Below are 12,944 nucleotides of genomic sequence, written 5' to 3' on the forward strand. Positions count from 1 at the left end.
AATGTGTTCAGGGATGCTCCGCACAAATGCTGCAGCATTGCTACTGTAAGGTGTGGTGCCTGGGAACACAGCTGCTGGGTCCTCTAATGCTGCTTTTTCCAGTGGTATATTTAATGCAAAGAGCAATGAGAAAATACGGTGTTGCTGCCCTTCAAATCAAGCAAAGGGAATGATTAAGACATCATTTTCTGTTATTGTTCTAGCAGATGGTAGTAACCGCTTCTACACAGGAACATGGCTATACCTCTATCATCATCCATCATCTTGCTAAGGCTGTGTATAGCACAGTAGAAATGGTAAACTTTTTATTTGACCTCATTAGCATTCCCAGAATTACAGTGTCATACCAATGATAAAGATTGAGGTTATCTGCGTCTGAGCAAAGGGAGAAGAAACAAATCACACGCTATGTAAAAAGCCAACAGAGCAACCACAGTTCTGCCAAATACTTAAAGGCTGCTTGAACCCACCTGGTTCCTGATTCTGCATGTGGGAAAAGACACAATTAAGAATTGTGCCTATACACATCAAACTTGCAGACACAGGGGATAGACCCATGCGTTGGTGATCTGCTTAACTGAGCATTCAGGAGAGGGCAGAGAGAGGAAAGGAAGATGCTGGAGTAGGTGCTCTGATACCTCCTTCCTGACTCATCAGTATTATCTGTGCTTCCTCTGACCTCTCCCAGGCAACCACTGATCCACTAGAAACATGAAGAAATTTGTGTGCAATTTTGGGATATAGCACAGAGGCATTTGGCTTTTGCAAAAACACCTCGTGCTGCCTGGAAGTTCATAGGATTTCCTTGCTATTCCCAGGATGAATGCACATAGAGAAGGGTCCTGTTCAAACTTGGGTTGAAGGAAAGCGAGACCAATTCTTTGCCACTTCTTGCAGTCAAATAAGATCAAGGCAAATCTGTAGTTGTCTGAGGTCAGTCTATAGCTAAATCTATAGTGAAACAGGGAATTTCTCAGTCTCCAGCCAGCAGCTGTGCTCCCCTCTATAGCTGTAACACAATGCCAACGCATATTCCAAACCACTCGTTCTCAGTTACTTCAGTCTTTCATGGACCATCTTAGAGGAAATTACAGTGGGAACAAAGGAAGGAAATTAATTTATTATTCCAGTGGTACCCTTGACACAGATACTGAGTAGCTTCATTAAGCATTTTGCAGCCCCAAGTGTCTTTGCTAAACCCTCTACAATAAGCACAGAGTCATTTTCCTTATTACAACACAAACACACAGGTCAGGATTCAGAACTCATTTACATCTGCTTTGTATCTCAGTAACTTCCCTCATCTCAATGGGATCCAGGCAGGCACAAATCAAGGCTGTATCATCCTATTCCTTCCCTTTCTCTCTAGATTCATTACCTTGCAGTACTAGTCTCAGATAAACTCATTTTCACAGAGTCAGCATAGCCACAGCCAAATGACTAATACAATCCTTTAATACAAACAACAATAAATCAATGGATTAAACTATAATTTATCAGACAAATACCATTCAGGTCTCATAAAGCTGCTCTGAACCATCTCTCTCATCTGGCCGTATTCCAGAGGAGCACTGACACTAGATAAAGCTCAGATCTGTGGAGTAAGTTTGTATAAGAAAGAAATGCTGGAAACATCCTGTATTTATGCTGGGAGATTTGACAGAGATCAGAGTGAATAACATTCCTGAGAACACTGTAATGTATTTGAAGCCTTCTCAGTGTCTCTTCCAAAGACCAGTCTAGCAGGGCAAGGTTTCAACAGACCCTGAAGCTCTGCACTTAGCAGCAAGCCTAGGGAACTCAACACATTAACCTCGACAGATACTACAGCAAACTTTTAACAGCTTAGAAAATAGCAACAGCCTATTCCAACACCATTTCACTTTACAACACAGACCTTTTTTACTTACTTCATTGGTTTGAACAATGCTTGTCCGTAGTTCTGGAACGTCATGATCAGCTTCAGCTGGGTGCCTCCCGATTTCATCGCTGTAGGAAAAAACCAAAACTGCTTTAAAATGCTACATGTGGATCTACTTACATTCAGTTTCCTTGAAATAAAATAATGTCTCTTTTGCTCTGTATTAGATTCAGCACTGCGGTATCTGAGCACCAAGCAGAGTAATCCTAACCGGGCAACAGATTATTCAGCAGGGGCAGAGTACAGGGAAGGGCTCTGAGCTGCCAACCAGGACTAAAAATGGATTGTACTCCCCAACATGTCTTTGTCTTCTTCATTTGGCCACTGTGGGCTCTGTAAGCACCTTAACTGAACAGCATGCATAGGAACAGGCGTTGGAGACTTTTCTCCATCTTCAATTGCTTTTGGAGTTCCTTTTAACATGGGACACACATTGGGAAAGGAGATGGGGTGCTATCGAAGACAAGTGCAGCTGGGATGTACAGTCCAATGCGCAGCAGTCATCTCCTTAATTAACAGTATGAGATATTATAGCAATCTCTGATCTCTGCTGCGATTTTATTAACTGCTGCTGAGTAGTAGAGATATGTAAATTCATCTCCTCTATGCACAATGGATATGTATCCAAGCTCATCCAGTAACTTCCAGGGATCCCAAGGCAGTTCATACAAGAAAGCAGACCTGTGCAGAGCAGGTTGCTGGCTCTGCTGGGAGGGTAGGAGGGGACATGTGGAGGCAGCAAGGACTGAGGTCCACACTGCACACCAAGGGCCATCTTTACTCAAACATTAAATACGCTCACTTCCCAGCTGAGAGCTAATGGGAATGTAAGACTGACATTTGTTCAAATCAGTCTGAACAATTTGGACAGTATCATGTTAATAGACAGATCATGCTGTTTCTAAAGTCAGAGCAAGGGGTTTTTTTATATAAGAATTCATAAAAATGCATTTTACTTAATTATAAGGCTACTGAAAAAGGATAAATACATACTTCGGCAAACCAGCTGCTTTTTTACCATCTCAAACAAAACCACTCTGAATAAATGAAATTACCTCCTTTATTCACTTCTGTGTTCAGAGAGGCAGGCCATGGCAGTTGTGTCTGTGTGGATGAGTTAGTCCTTTAAAAATGCTTCCTAAGAATGATCAGATAATTAAGCCCTTTCTTTACAGTTCTGACAAAACCCATGTCAACTGGAGAATAACATAAATGTCAAGTTACCTTGCTCTGCAAGTTTTATCTTAAAGCTGCCCTTGCTACACCTGTATAGCTTGTACATTTTTGTCTCTAACCAATGCTATTAGCTGCACATCCCTTTAATTACTCATCTCTGTGCCTTATTAATGATAGGTCATCAGCTCCCTTTCAGCATTTGTAACCTATATTTTTGCAAGAAAATGCTACACAAATCTGGTGAGTGTAATTATACTTTTCCTAGAATAAAATCCCTCCTGCCTGGCTGTTTTGCTGATCCCAGCCTTCTCTTGCATTTCTACTTTATCCCAAAGGAACAAATACATAATTAGAAATTAAAGGGCATTAAAGTTTGCACTGAACAGGTAAAGCAAAAGAACATGGCTTGTGCAGAACAGGTCAGTTGATCTGCACCTGAGCGAAGAAGGCACTGAGAAGCAGCAATCCTTCACCCACAAACCTACACACGGACCATCACAGCCCAGCTGCGCACCCCGGACACACTCCTGGTTAGTCTGCACAGCAAACAAGGAGCTGGAGCTCCCCTTACCTCATAACTTCAGGGACACATGGTCCTGCCCAGGAGCATCCCTACCACCTTCCCAGCCCAGCCGCTGCTGAAGCCACGGGATTTGCTCAGCTCTTTAAGGCACAACCATGCACTGCTGTTTGCATGGGCTATCTCCAAACAGGTCAGCAATACCAGCCCCAGAACCAAAGGGCAGAACTGCCTCCTCTCTGTCAGATGTAACTCTCTCCAGCCCATAAACCTCAACACAGCTGCTTGCAGACTGCTCACACCAACTGAAGACTCTTTTTTTCTCCAAAATTGATGCAATTTATGCTTTTTCATTCAATTCTGAGGAGCTCATGGCTTGGAGATTGGCTCCATCTCATCTGAGAGACGTTTATGTCCAAAATACACCAAAGATCCTGTAAGCCCATCAGAGAAAAGCCAAAGATAGAGCCTATTTTGCGGTATAGCTGGGAAGCCAAGCTTTTGGGAAATCACAGCAATGCTAAGAAGAAAAGATATTCCAGCATGCCCTTTTGAAAGCACAAAGTTTCAGATACACTAAGAAGACTTGTTTCTCAGAAAATTGAAGCCACTCAACAGATGATTTTTTAGCAGATGAACTCAACCACCAGTGTGTCATCACCAAGCAGACAAACGTATGAAGATTAACAATTCAGAATAATTCTTCACAAAGGCCTGGTTTCCTGACAGAAGGAATTATACTGAAGTAAGACAAAAGCATCTAAAAAGCATGGTCTCTTTAGATCCATTTTATTGTATTATTGCCTTAATTGGTTGCAATAGTAGCCTTGACCAAACACAAGTTTTGCTGGCATGTTGTCCCTCCGCTGCTGCTGCTAGGAGTAAACTTTGGACCTCCCCAAAATAGAGGGTGACATTGGTGGGAATGGTGTCCCATCATGCCTTCCAGCAGGCATTGTGAACAACAACCCATGCCAGAGCTCCATGTTGGCTTCTCCTCACATCATCTGTATTCACACGCAGATATTCCCACTCTGGCTGCTTGCTCAGTGCTGGCCAGGCTGGAGATGGTTCAAAGCCACCCTCCAAATCCAGACTAGCTACAAGCTAACATTGTAATCCCTGCAAAGAGAAAAACACCTCATTTTAGACTGTCCTGTTGAGCTCAACACAACCCTTCATGCACCTCTAAACTAAACTTGGGAGCAGTCCAGATTGCCCAAATCTTGAGGGTGGCAATGTCAGAAAAGAGCAGATCTCATTGGAGATGATTCTCTCAGACCTCTATGTCAGATTACTTCCCTTGTCCTAACTTAGTGTTACATCTGCATATTGACTTCCCTCTCATTTTCTAGGCTATATTATTCCTTCAGTAACTCCCTTTCCTTCTCAGACCTCAGTTAAACCGCTATGGCCAACCTGCGGGAGCCCCATCATCTTCCAGGAGCTTATCCCAAACACTGTTTGCTCACCTAGAGATGCCCTTGTGCCTTCACCTACTGCCCACAGGAACATTACTGAAGAATTTATAAAACCCACAAGCAGCATATACTGTTTTCCAAGAAATGTCACATTCATGATCAGCAGGCTTAGGTATTTTTAAGAAGGCCTTGCAATGTGAAGCTGTTCTGACTCCAAGGGAACCACTAGTCACGCTCTGAATTCACCATTTTTTAAGGTTTATGAATATACTGTAACATCACAGGTCAAGAACAGCTCCATAAAAGACTTTAAAAATCTGGTGGCTCACAGCAGGTACCTCCAATCACGTCTCATACAGCTCCTGGACATACTGGCACAGTGTTAAAAACAAATCCCAATACCATCATTGTTTTTTATCTTCAGGCAACTCAAAATCTCTTTTTTCCCCACAGAGTAGAAGGAAATGGAAAGCAGCATTAACCCTTCCTGTTAAACCACTTCAAGGGCTTTCAGATATGATGAGAAATCTTCCTAATTTTAGGAGGCTTTGCAAAATATTCTGAGATATATTTTTTGCTTGAGTACAAGACTAGTGAAATTGGTGGGATTCCTTCTGTTTTCTCTGACGGACTTTGAATCAAGCCTCCAAAAATCCTCACTCCATTTACATCTATGAACCAGTTCTCACAGCCCCATGCCATGTCTGCTACTTCCCCATCTTGTCTCCTTACCCATACAAGATGCAAATTCCCTTCCTGATCCACAGACACCATCCAATATAAAACATGTACAACCTATCATTTCCAAATCATCTTTTTGTAACTGTGTGCTAGTGTTTCTGGCTAGCATCTGGTACTAACTCCTAGCAGAGGCACAATGTTGCCCAAAGGGATTTGACTCAAAAGGATTTGGAATTTAAACTGGTCTCGCTTTCAAGCTCCTCTGTTTTGCATGATAGCCCTCATCCTACTGGCCTGTCCAGACCATATGGTCTTCTGATGGAGAGTAAGAGTCCTGACAGGACCTCTGAACCCGGTCAGGATCCACGAACTTTTAAAAATGTATTTAATTATGCAATGCTAACGCCTGAGAAGTGAGATCCAGTCAAAGCCTGGGACGCAGTTAACATCTGGAACCAAGGACATTCAGATCCATTTTGGATTCCTATTTATAGATCAAGCTTAAATTTAACATAAATGTGCTGGTTGGCTTTAAAAAGTAATACTATGCCCCAGGCTACAGACATGGCCCTGTACATGCTGTAAAGAACATATTTCAGAACAAATTCAATCCCTCATCATCTCTTAATTAGTTCTTGTTGAGCCAATTCTGCTAACTTGTTTTTAAAGGCCTTTCTTGGTTTAGTCAAGAGAGTAAAAGACTTGCGGAGGGGAAGAGATCTGTGAAATCATTCAGAGGCTTTGTTGTACATGTTAAGTCCCCTCCTTTCATCTGGAATTGTACATTAAATCAATCTGTTGACTCTTGGCAGATTTATTGTTTTCTTATACAGTAAATCAATGGCACTACATTTAATAATGTTTTTCACATGTTCTCAACAGCATTTTTTCCCTTCTTTTGGATGAGATTTTAATAATTTCCTTTAGCACCAGAATTCACATTCAATATTAAGCATCTTGGTTTTGCTGTTTTTGAGGGGCTTTTTTCCCTGGCTTGAAGCAGACTCCACCTGAGTTAATTGCAGCATTTATTCACTGTGTGAGTAATCTTGCATGCTTGCTTTCTAATCACTGCATGTGCAAACTGAAGGCATTGCAGGTTCAGAAGTAGCAACAAAGTCAGGTAATGTTTCCAAACCTTTCCAACCAGTGAATTTAAAGAATCAAAAAGTAAAACCCAACTAAACACAAGAATTACAAAAACTTATTCTGCTCACAGGCAATCCCACAACACAGCTCCTCTGGACACTAGTACAGTGAAGATCAAAACCACACTGCCTCTACAATGCACCATGCCATATTTGTTGTTAAACTGCTGACAGTGCTACCACGATTATGCACAGACATCTTGTAAATATGCAAGAAAATATCTAACTATGGTTATTTATGCATGCAATAAACAGTTATGATAGGCAAAGGTAATATGTAATTGCCTGTCCACGTGCTTCTTCTGAAAACTGTTTCAGTGCTCAATGGAAAACCAATTCTCACTAGGCTCCTATTTCCGGCAAGAGGAAATTTGCAGTGAATTAAATCAAATTAAGAGCTATCCCTTTATGCTGAACAAAATGAATATGAAATACATATATCGGTGCAGGGCACAGAATATATCTTCAGCTTGAAAGCTCTGGGTAACCCTGTCCTTTTCAAGGCCAGCTCTAGGTGTCACTGTGGGAGCTGAATGTGATGCTCCTTCCCATCCATGGATTTGTTCCATTTAAACTTTAACATCAAGAAAATGTCACCTTGGTGCTCCCTGCTCTTGGGAATTGCTTCTGTCACCGTTTTCATTTTAAAATAACACTGCACGTTGCAGAGTTGTGTGAGCAGTTCTAATAGATGGCGGGGGATCAATGTGGTCAACACTCTTCGCCATAAATAATGCAAGCTGAGAAGAGAAATGACAATGTGGCTAAGAAATCTGTTTAGCTGCAGATTGGATCTAATTACTATAGGTATCAAGAACTCACATGGCAAATCACCTAATTCTATTAGAGCCAAAGCAAATCTGGACACTGGGAAGAAACTGGATAAAGCAATATCCTACTTCATGTAATGCATGTGAATGTATATAATTAATTACCCTGCTTGCAAAAAAGAAGCCTGAAGATTGGGCATTATGAAGGTTTCCATTTATTTTATACTTCTAACCTGGCATCTTTGCAGCTGCCTTAAAAAAATAAAAACAACAAAACAACAAAAATTGACCGTAAGAAAAAAAAAAAAAAAAAAGACAAATTAAAAGATATGCAGGAATATGCAAAAGAACATAACAGCCCCATAAATGTCCTTTGGTCAAACATATTACTCTTCATTAATCAGCTTACACCCTTTTGAATCCCTGCTGCTGCTCTGCAGTAAAGTTGAAAACTGGCAAGTATTATTTTAAAACATGTATTTTTAAACACTCAAAGAATTTGCCACATAAAAGATGCTGCACTGTGTAATAAAAACAAACAAACAAAAAGAAGTATAGTATATTAACAAAATGCTCTTTTTTGCTTTGCAACCTGACAAAGCTCCTAAATCCCCACAGGGGCAAGCACTACTGCTAATTCAGTAAAATTCAGATCCTGGCATCGCTGCATTGGCAAACGTCCCCTTCCATGTCCATGCACTTGATTTTAGACTGGGATTTATGTGTAGGAATCACTCCCTGTCAGCTCCCACAGTGTCCAACACCAATACCAAATGTACCTCATGTTTTAATTTATGGAAATTACACTGAATCACTGATAGAAACCATTGCTCTGAGTTTTTCTTATGGGCATAAGAGGCCCTATCATGTTCTGAAGAGCCTTCTTCAAACATTAACAGAGAGACAATCCCACAGGAAATCACTAAAACCAATCATAAATCTTCCTCCTCTGTGGTCCTAGAGCCCTTTCACCCCACTGATCTGAGAGCTCTATCAAAATCATAATTAATGGAAACCTCATGACACATCTATACAACACATTAGGTGAAATCATGGCCCCAGGGAAGTAAATGGCAAAACTTCCACTTATGTCACCAGGGTCAGGACTTCACTCCTATTTTTTTGATAACCATTCTGCTGCTAGGTTAACTGAAGCATACAGAGGTTAAGCAACATGCCCGGAAGCACAAGTAAAGATCAAGTGAAGAGTGAGTACTAAATTATTATTTTTCATTCCTACCTCCCTTTTTCTGCCACCAGTTTCTATGTCCCTGCATAACCTTAGCATCCCTCTGCTCTGCAGAAGTGACAGATTTCATGGCTCAAACGCTGCCAAGTGTGCTACAAACACTGCTCTCCTCCTGCATAGACAACACAGCTGAACTCTGAAGTGTTGAAGAGGTAAATAGAGATCTATACTCTTAGCAGCCATGCAGTACAAAACACCACTACGGCCAATGCATTTTGTGTAAACCTCAGCAGATGACCAAAAGGTGGTTTGGCTGAGCACCACCTCAGCCCAGAGCTGGGGACAGCCTGGTAAGTGCCTGGGACACTGCTGCTCCCTGCGGATGATGGGGAAAGGCACAACCTGCATCTTTTCCTCCTCCATGGATGTGCTTGAAGACCAATGTTAATGTTAACACGTGTTACCAAGTGCTGACTCAATCCCCATTCACACATGTCACTAACATTCCAGAAATCAGTTGGTATTGAGGGGAGAGGTCAAGAAAGGTGAGGGCTATGTCAAGGGGAAAATCACCAGTGCCCTTGTTATCCTCCAGCACAGACCAGAGGAGCATGGGCAGAGACTGCTGCTACCTGCAGTGTCACACCTGAGCTATAGAAGGGAAATACATGGCCTAATTGTCAAACCTGAGCTCCTTAATGAATCACTCCAATCCAGAGTTTTGGGGACAGAAAACCCATCACAGGTTAACAAATGAGCCTGTGTTGTCATCTTTCATGAACTAGGTGTCCATTGGACCCTTGACTCCAACATGTGAGATAGGTACCAAAAACTGCTTTATTTCAAATCCTGCCCCAACAGAGCACAGAGCAGAGCTGTGTGCTGTGTAGAGCCACTGGGCAGCTCAATTCATGGAGGCAAAGCTCTCCTGTGGCATCCTGCCTTTGACACCTACTCCATCCAGATCAGCTAAATGAGCCCACTCTTGATGACCAAGGATCTCCCTTATTCCTGCTCAGCAGCTGCTGTGATTCACACAAAGGAAAATGTAAACCATGGAGCTGCTCATGCTATTCTAGCCCAGGCCATTTCCTAAATTTTTGCCTTGCAGGGTTAAAGACCTGCTGACCTCATCCCGTGGTGCCAACACACCATCAGCACTTTTACAGAGCTCCTGCTATTTCATCCCTCTGAAACGGACTTTGTGGTCAGCGCAAGTAACTTCATTTTCTGCACGGCCAACGGAAACCACTGCATGTGCTACAGCTCTCCACCTCTGGAAACCACGGGCTGTGCATTTGTTTAGTGTCCCAGCGCTTTCATTTGGGGTTGGGGTTGTTTTTTCCCAGCACGTTTACGCAGCTAAATTCAAGGAAAGACACGTTGTCATTAACCAGCCCTGGAGAAAAGCCCCGAACTGTGTCACCTTGTTTAACCAGAGTCAAGGGTTGATATGGGCACATCCCTGTTGTGGATTTACAAGCAGAATAAACAGAGCTGAACTCTGCTCAGCGGGAGGCTGGAGCTCCCTGCACGATGCCTGGGGAAGATGCAGCTCTGTTGAGCTGCAGAGCCCCGCGGTGCCAGATGCTCCCGCAGCCATCACTGCAGGGCTGCAGGTCAGCTGCCTCACTCCTTCCTCAGGAAGAGGAGTGCTGCCAGACACAGCCTTTTAAATAATAATCAGCTAATAACACCAATCTAGCTCCTGCAAGATGCTACCTGCTTTTTGCCATCTTTTTTTATTACCCTATTTATTTTAAATAACCAAACAGGGCACTTTCAGTGTGATCGTGTCTAAAATATCTCTGAAATGAATGGGGTTTGTCTCAGCGGCAGACTTGGCAATTATTCAGGTAATACAGAGCTGGCAATATCTCTTTATGTTTAACAGGGAAAATGAGCGCAGAAGTCGGGAAGCAATGTTGTAGGCACGCCGGAGAGAAGCCATGCAAAATATTAATATTCAAACAGCAATGAGATCCTGAACAATGAGCAAATAACGGTAAAAAATTATACACATATCTGAACATACCAACACTGGTTATCTTTTGGGAGACCAGGTCTTGCAGTAAAGCCTCAATTGCAGGATTATGTCTGGAATACAACTCGTACCGATTAATGCCAATGTGGAATTTTAACCAGTTTGGGTAGGAGTCTATGGAGGTTTCTCCAGTTGGCAAAAATTCTTCATTATCTTCATTTTGCCTACCACCAAAAAAAAAAAACAAACCAATAAAGAACACCACAACAAAAACCCAAAAAATGAGGAGAAAGAAATAATGTTACAGTTTGTAACAGGCATCAAGAAACAGGGCTTCAAATGTGACAACCTGGAAAGGCAAAGCACTACAGTGCAGCCTGCTCCCACCTGGGGCTAAATGGGAGATGGGTTTTCACCTCCACTCATCATGCCTGATTTAAAGCCCAGGAAAGTCAGGAGCTAAACTCGGAGTGACATCACTGAGCATTAGCAGAGGCCCTTATATAGCAGAAACACAGAGCTGCAAGTTTTAGGTTGTATTATGTTGCACGTATCTTTTACAAGTTTGACCCAAAGGACAGCATCATCCTGAACCTTTATTTAATGGGGACCTGAGTCTGGAAACTGAGAGTGAAGCAGTAACCTGACCTGTTGTACCAAATGCTCCTAATCTCTCCTCTTTTTAAACAGAGAGAATGAGAAGAAACTGGATCACTCCAAACTGGTTGCAAAGAATAACTCTGGATGGTTTTGCCCCTTCCCTAGCAGTAGGATACTGTTACAGAAAATGACTGTTAAAATGACTTTTAACTCTTAAATTCTTATTAGTTCTGTGAACTCTGGCTGCAGCCACTAAGGCAAATATATAGAAGAGGCGGCTGCATTGTGGACATCAATGATAGTTTCACTCTTCACCTACAGCATAAACCATCACGTATCTTCAATCCAGAAGTCCTCCATGGTTTTAGTCATCTCCGTATGATCATACATTTGTGACTTTTTTTTTCCCCTCTCATAAACCAGAACTTTTTCAGGCTATTTCACTTCACAGACAGTTTTGATTCTTAGATGGAAGGGGCCTGGACAATTCACATACTCACGGGACGGAAATCAGAAATACTTCTCTTCTCACACTGGCTGCTCCGTGGCTTGACAGAGCTTTTGCACAGTACAATGCAGCTGTTTAAAGATTACAGTGTCAGTGTGTTTGAAAGAGGGTGCTGTTGTATTAGACAACCCTTTTGATTTTTCAGTCATTGAAATTTCTCAGCATTTCTTACAAGCCAACAGGGCATAGGATTCACAGAGGCAACCAACTGCTTTGAAGGCTGGAGAGCAGCAGAAGTGCTAGGACTCTGGGAATTAATTGAGGATGAAAAATGGTGCACAGATCAGATCCTGAAGGCAGAAATACCTGTCAGGATGAATGCCTTTCCAGTACCAGACCTTGCTTTTAAGAGAAGTTCATGTGTTACTGCCTGGTCTCACTGCTGAGCTTCTAAGACTGGGAGGCCAGAAAGGTGCTGGAGAGGCAGGCTCACTCTGCACTCATCCTCTTTCTACCTTTTTCTGGTAACATCTGCCTCTGGCTACAGCTGGAGATGGGATATTGGGCCACACAGATCCTTTGGCCTTGGCACTCCAGCCTGCAGTGCTCCTGTAATTATTCTGTATTTCATGGCTTTGGGGCTTTGTTTTTTTTCTTTTTCCAAGAAGCACAACCGGTCACGCCTGTGTACAATCTCTCTTTTTACCCGGTGACACCGAATCGTTAAGTTAAACCCTCTGCTTACTCCAAACACAGCCATTACATCCATTCTCCTGACCGCCCGGTGAAACCCTACGTTATAAACGGAAAGGCAGCGACCCAGGGAAGCGCCGCGCCACGTTTCCACACCGACCGCCCAGCACCCCGCTGTCTCCCCTTTCACTCCCCCAAAAAAAAACGACCCCCCTCCCCCGGCAAACCGAGCCCCGCCACCCCCATCCGAGCCAAACCGGGTCCCCGTGCCCCTCCGTACTCACCACTCGGTGTGCTCGGCTGCCCGCGGGTTGAACCTGATGTCGCTGTTGACATTGAAGAGGAGGTCGCCGTCGGCGAGCGGGGGCAGGGCGGCGCGGTACAGCGGGTGCT

General features: G+C 43.0%; 1 protein-coding gene across 1 annotated transcript in view; it reads right to left on the minus strand.

The window, feature by feature from the left end:
* Positions 1 to 12,939, minus strand: part of FAM20C (family with sequence similarity 20, member C) — a gene marked incomplete at its 5' end in the record, with an annotated part of 57,524 nt that extends 44,585 nt beyond the window's left edge. The window contains 3 exons of the mRNA XM_010009866.1: positions 1,911 to 1,989; positions 10,862 to 11,034; positions 12,836 to 12,939. Coding sequence (XP_010008168.1) covers positions 1,911 to 1,989; positions 10,862 to 11,034; positions 12,836 to 12,939 — 356 coding nt within the window. The remainder of the gene's footprint in view (positions 1 to 1,910; positions 1,990 to 10,861; positions 11,035 to 12,835) is intronic.
* Between the last annotated feature and the right edge of the window lie 5 nt (positions 12,940 to 12,944).

Source organism: Nestor notabilis, unplaced genomic scaffold, assembly GCF_000696875.1.
Source record: "Nestor notabilis isolate BGI_N333 unplaced genomic scaffold, ASM69687v1 scaffold9992, whole genome shotgun sequence".
Taxonomy (NCBI): domain Eukaryota; kingdom Metazoa; phylum Chordata; class Aves; order Psittaciformes; family Psittacidae; genus Nestor; species Nestor notabilis.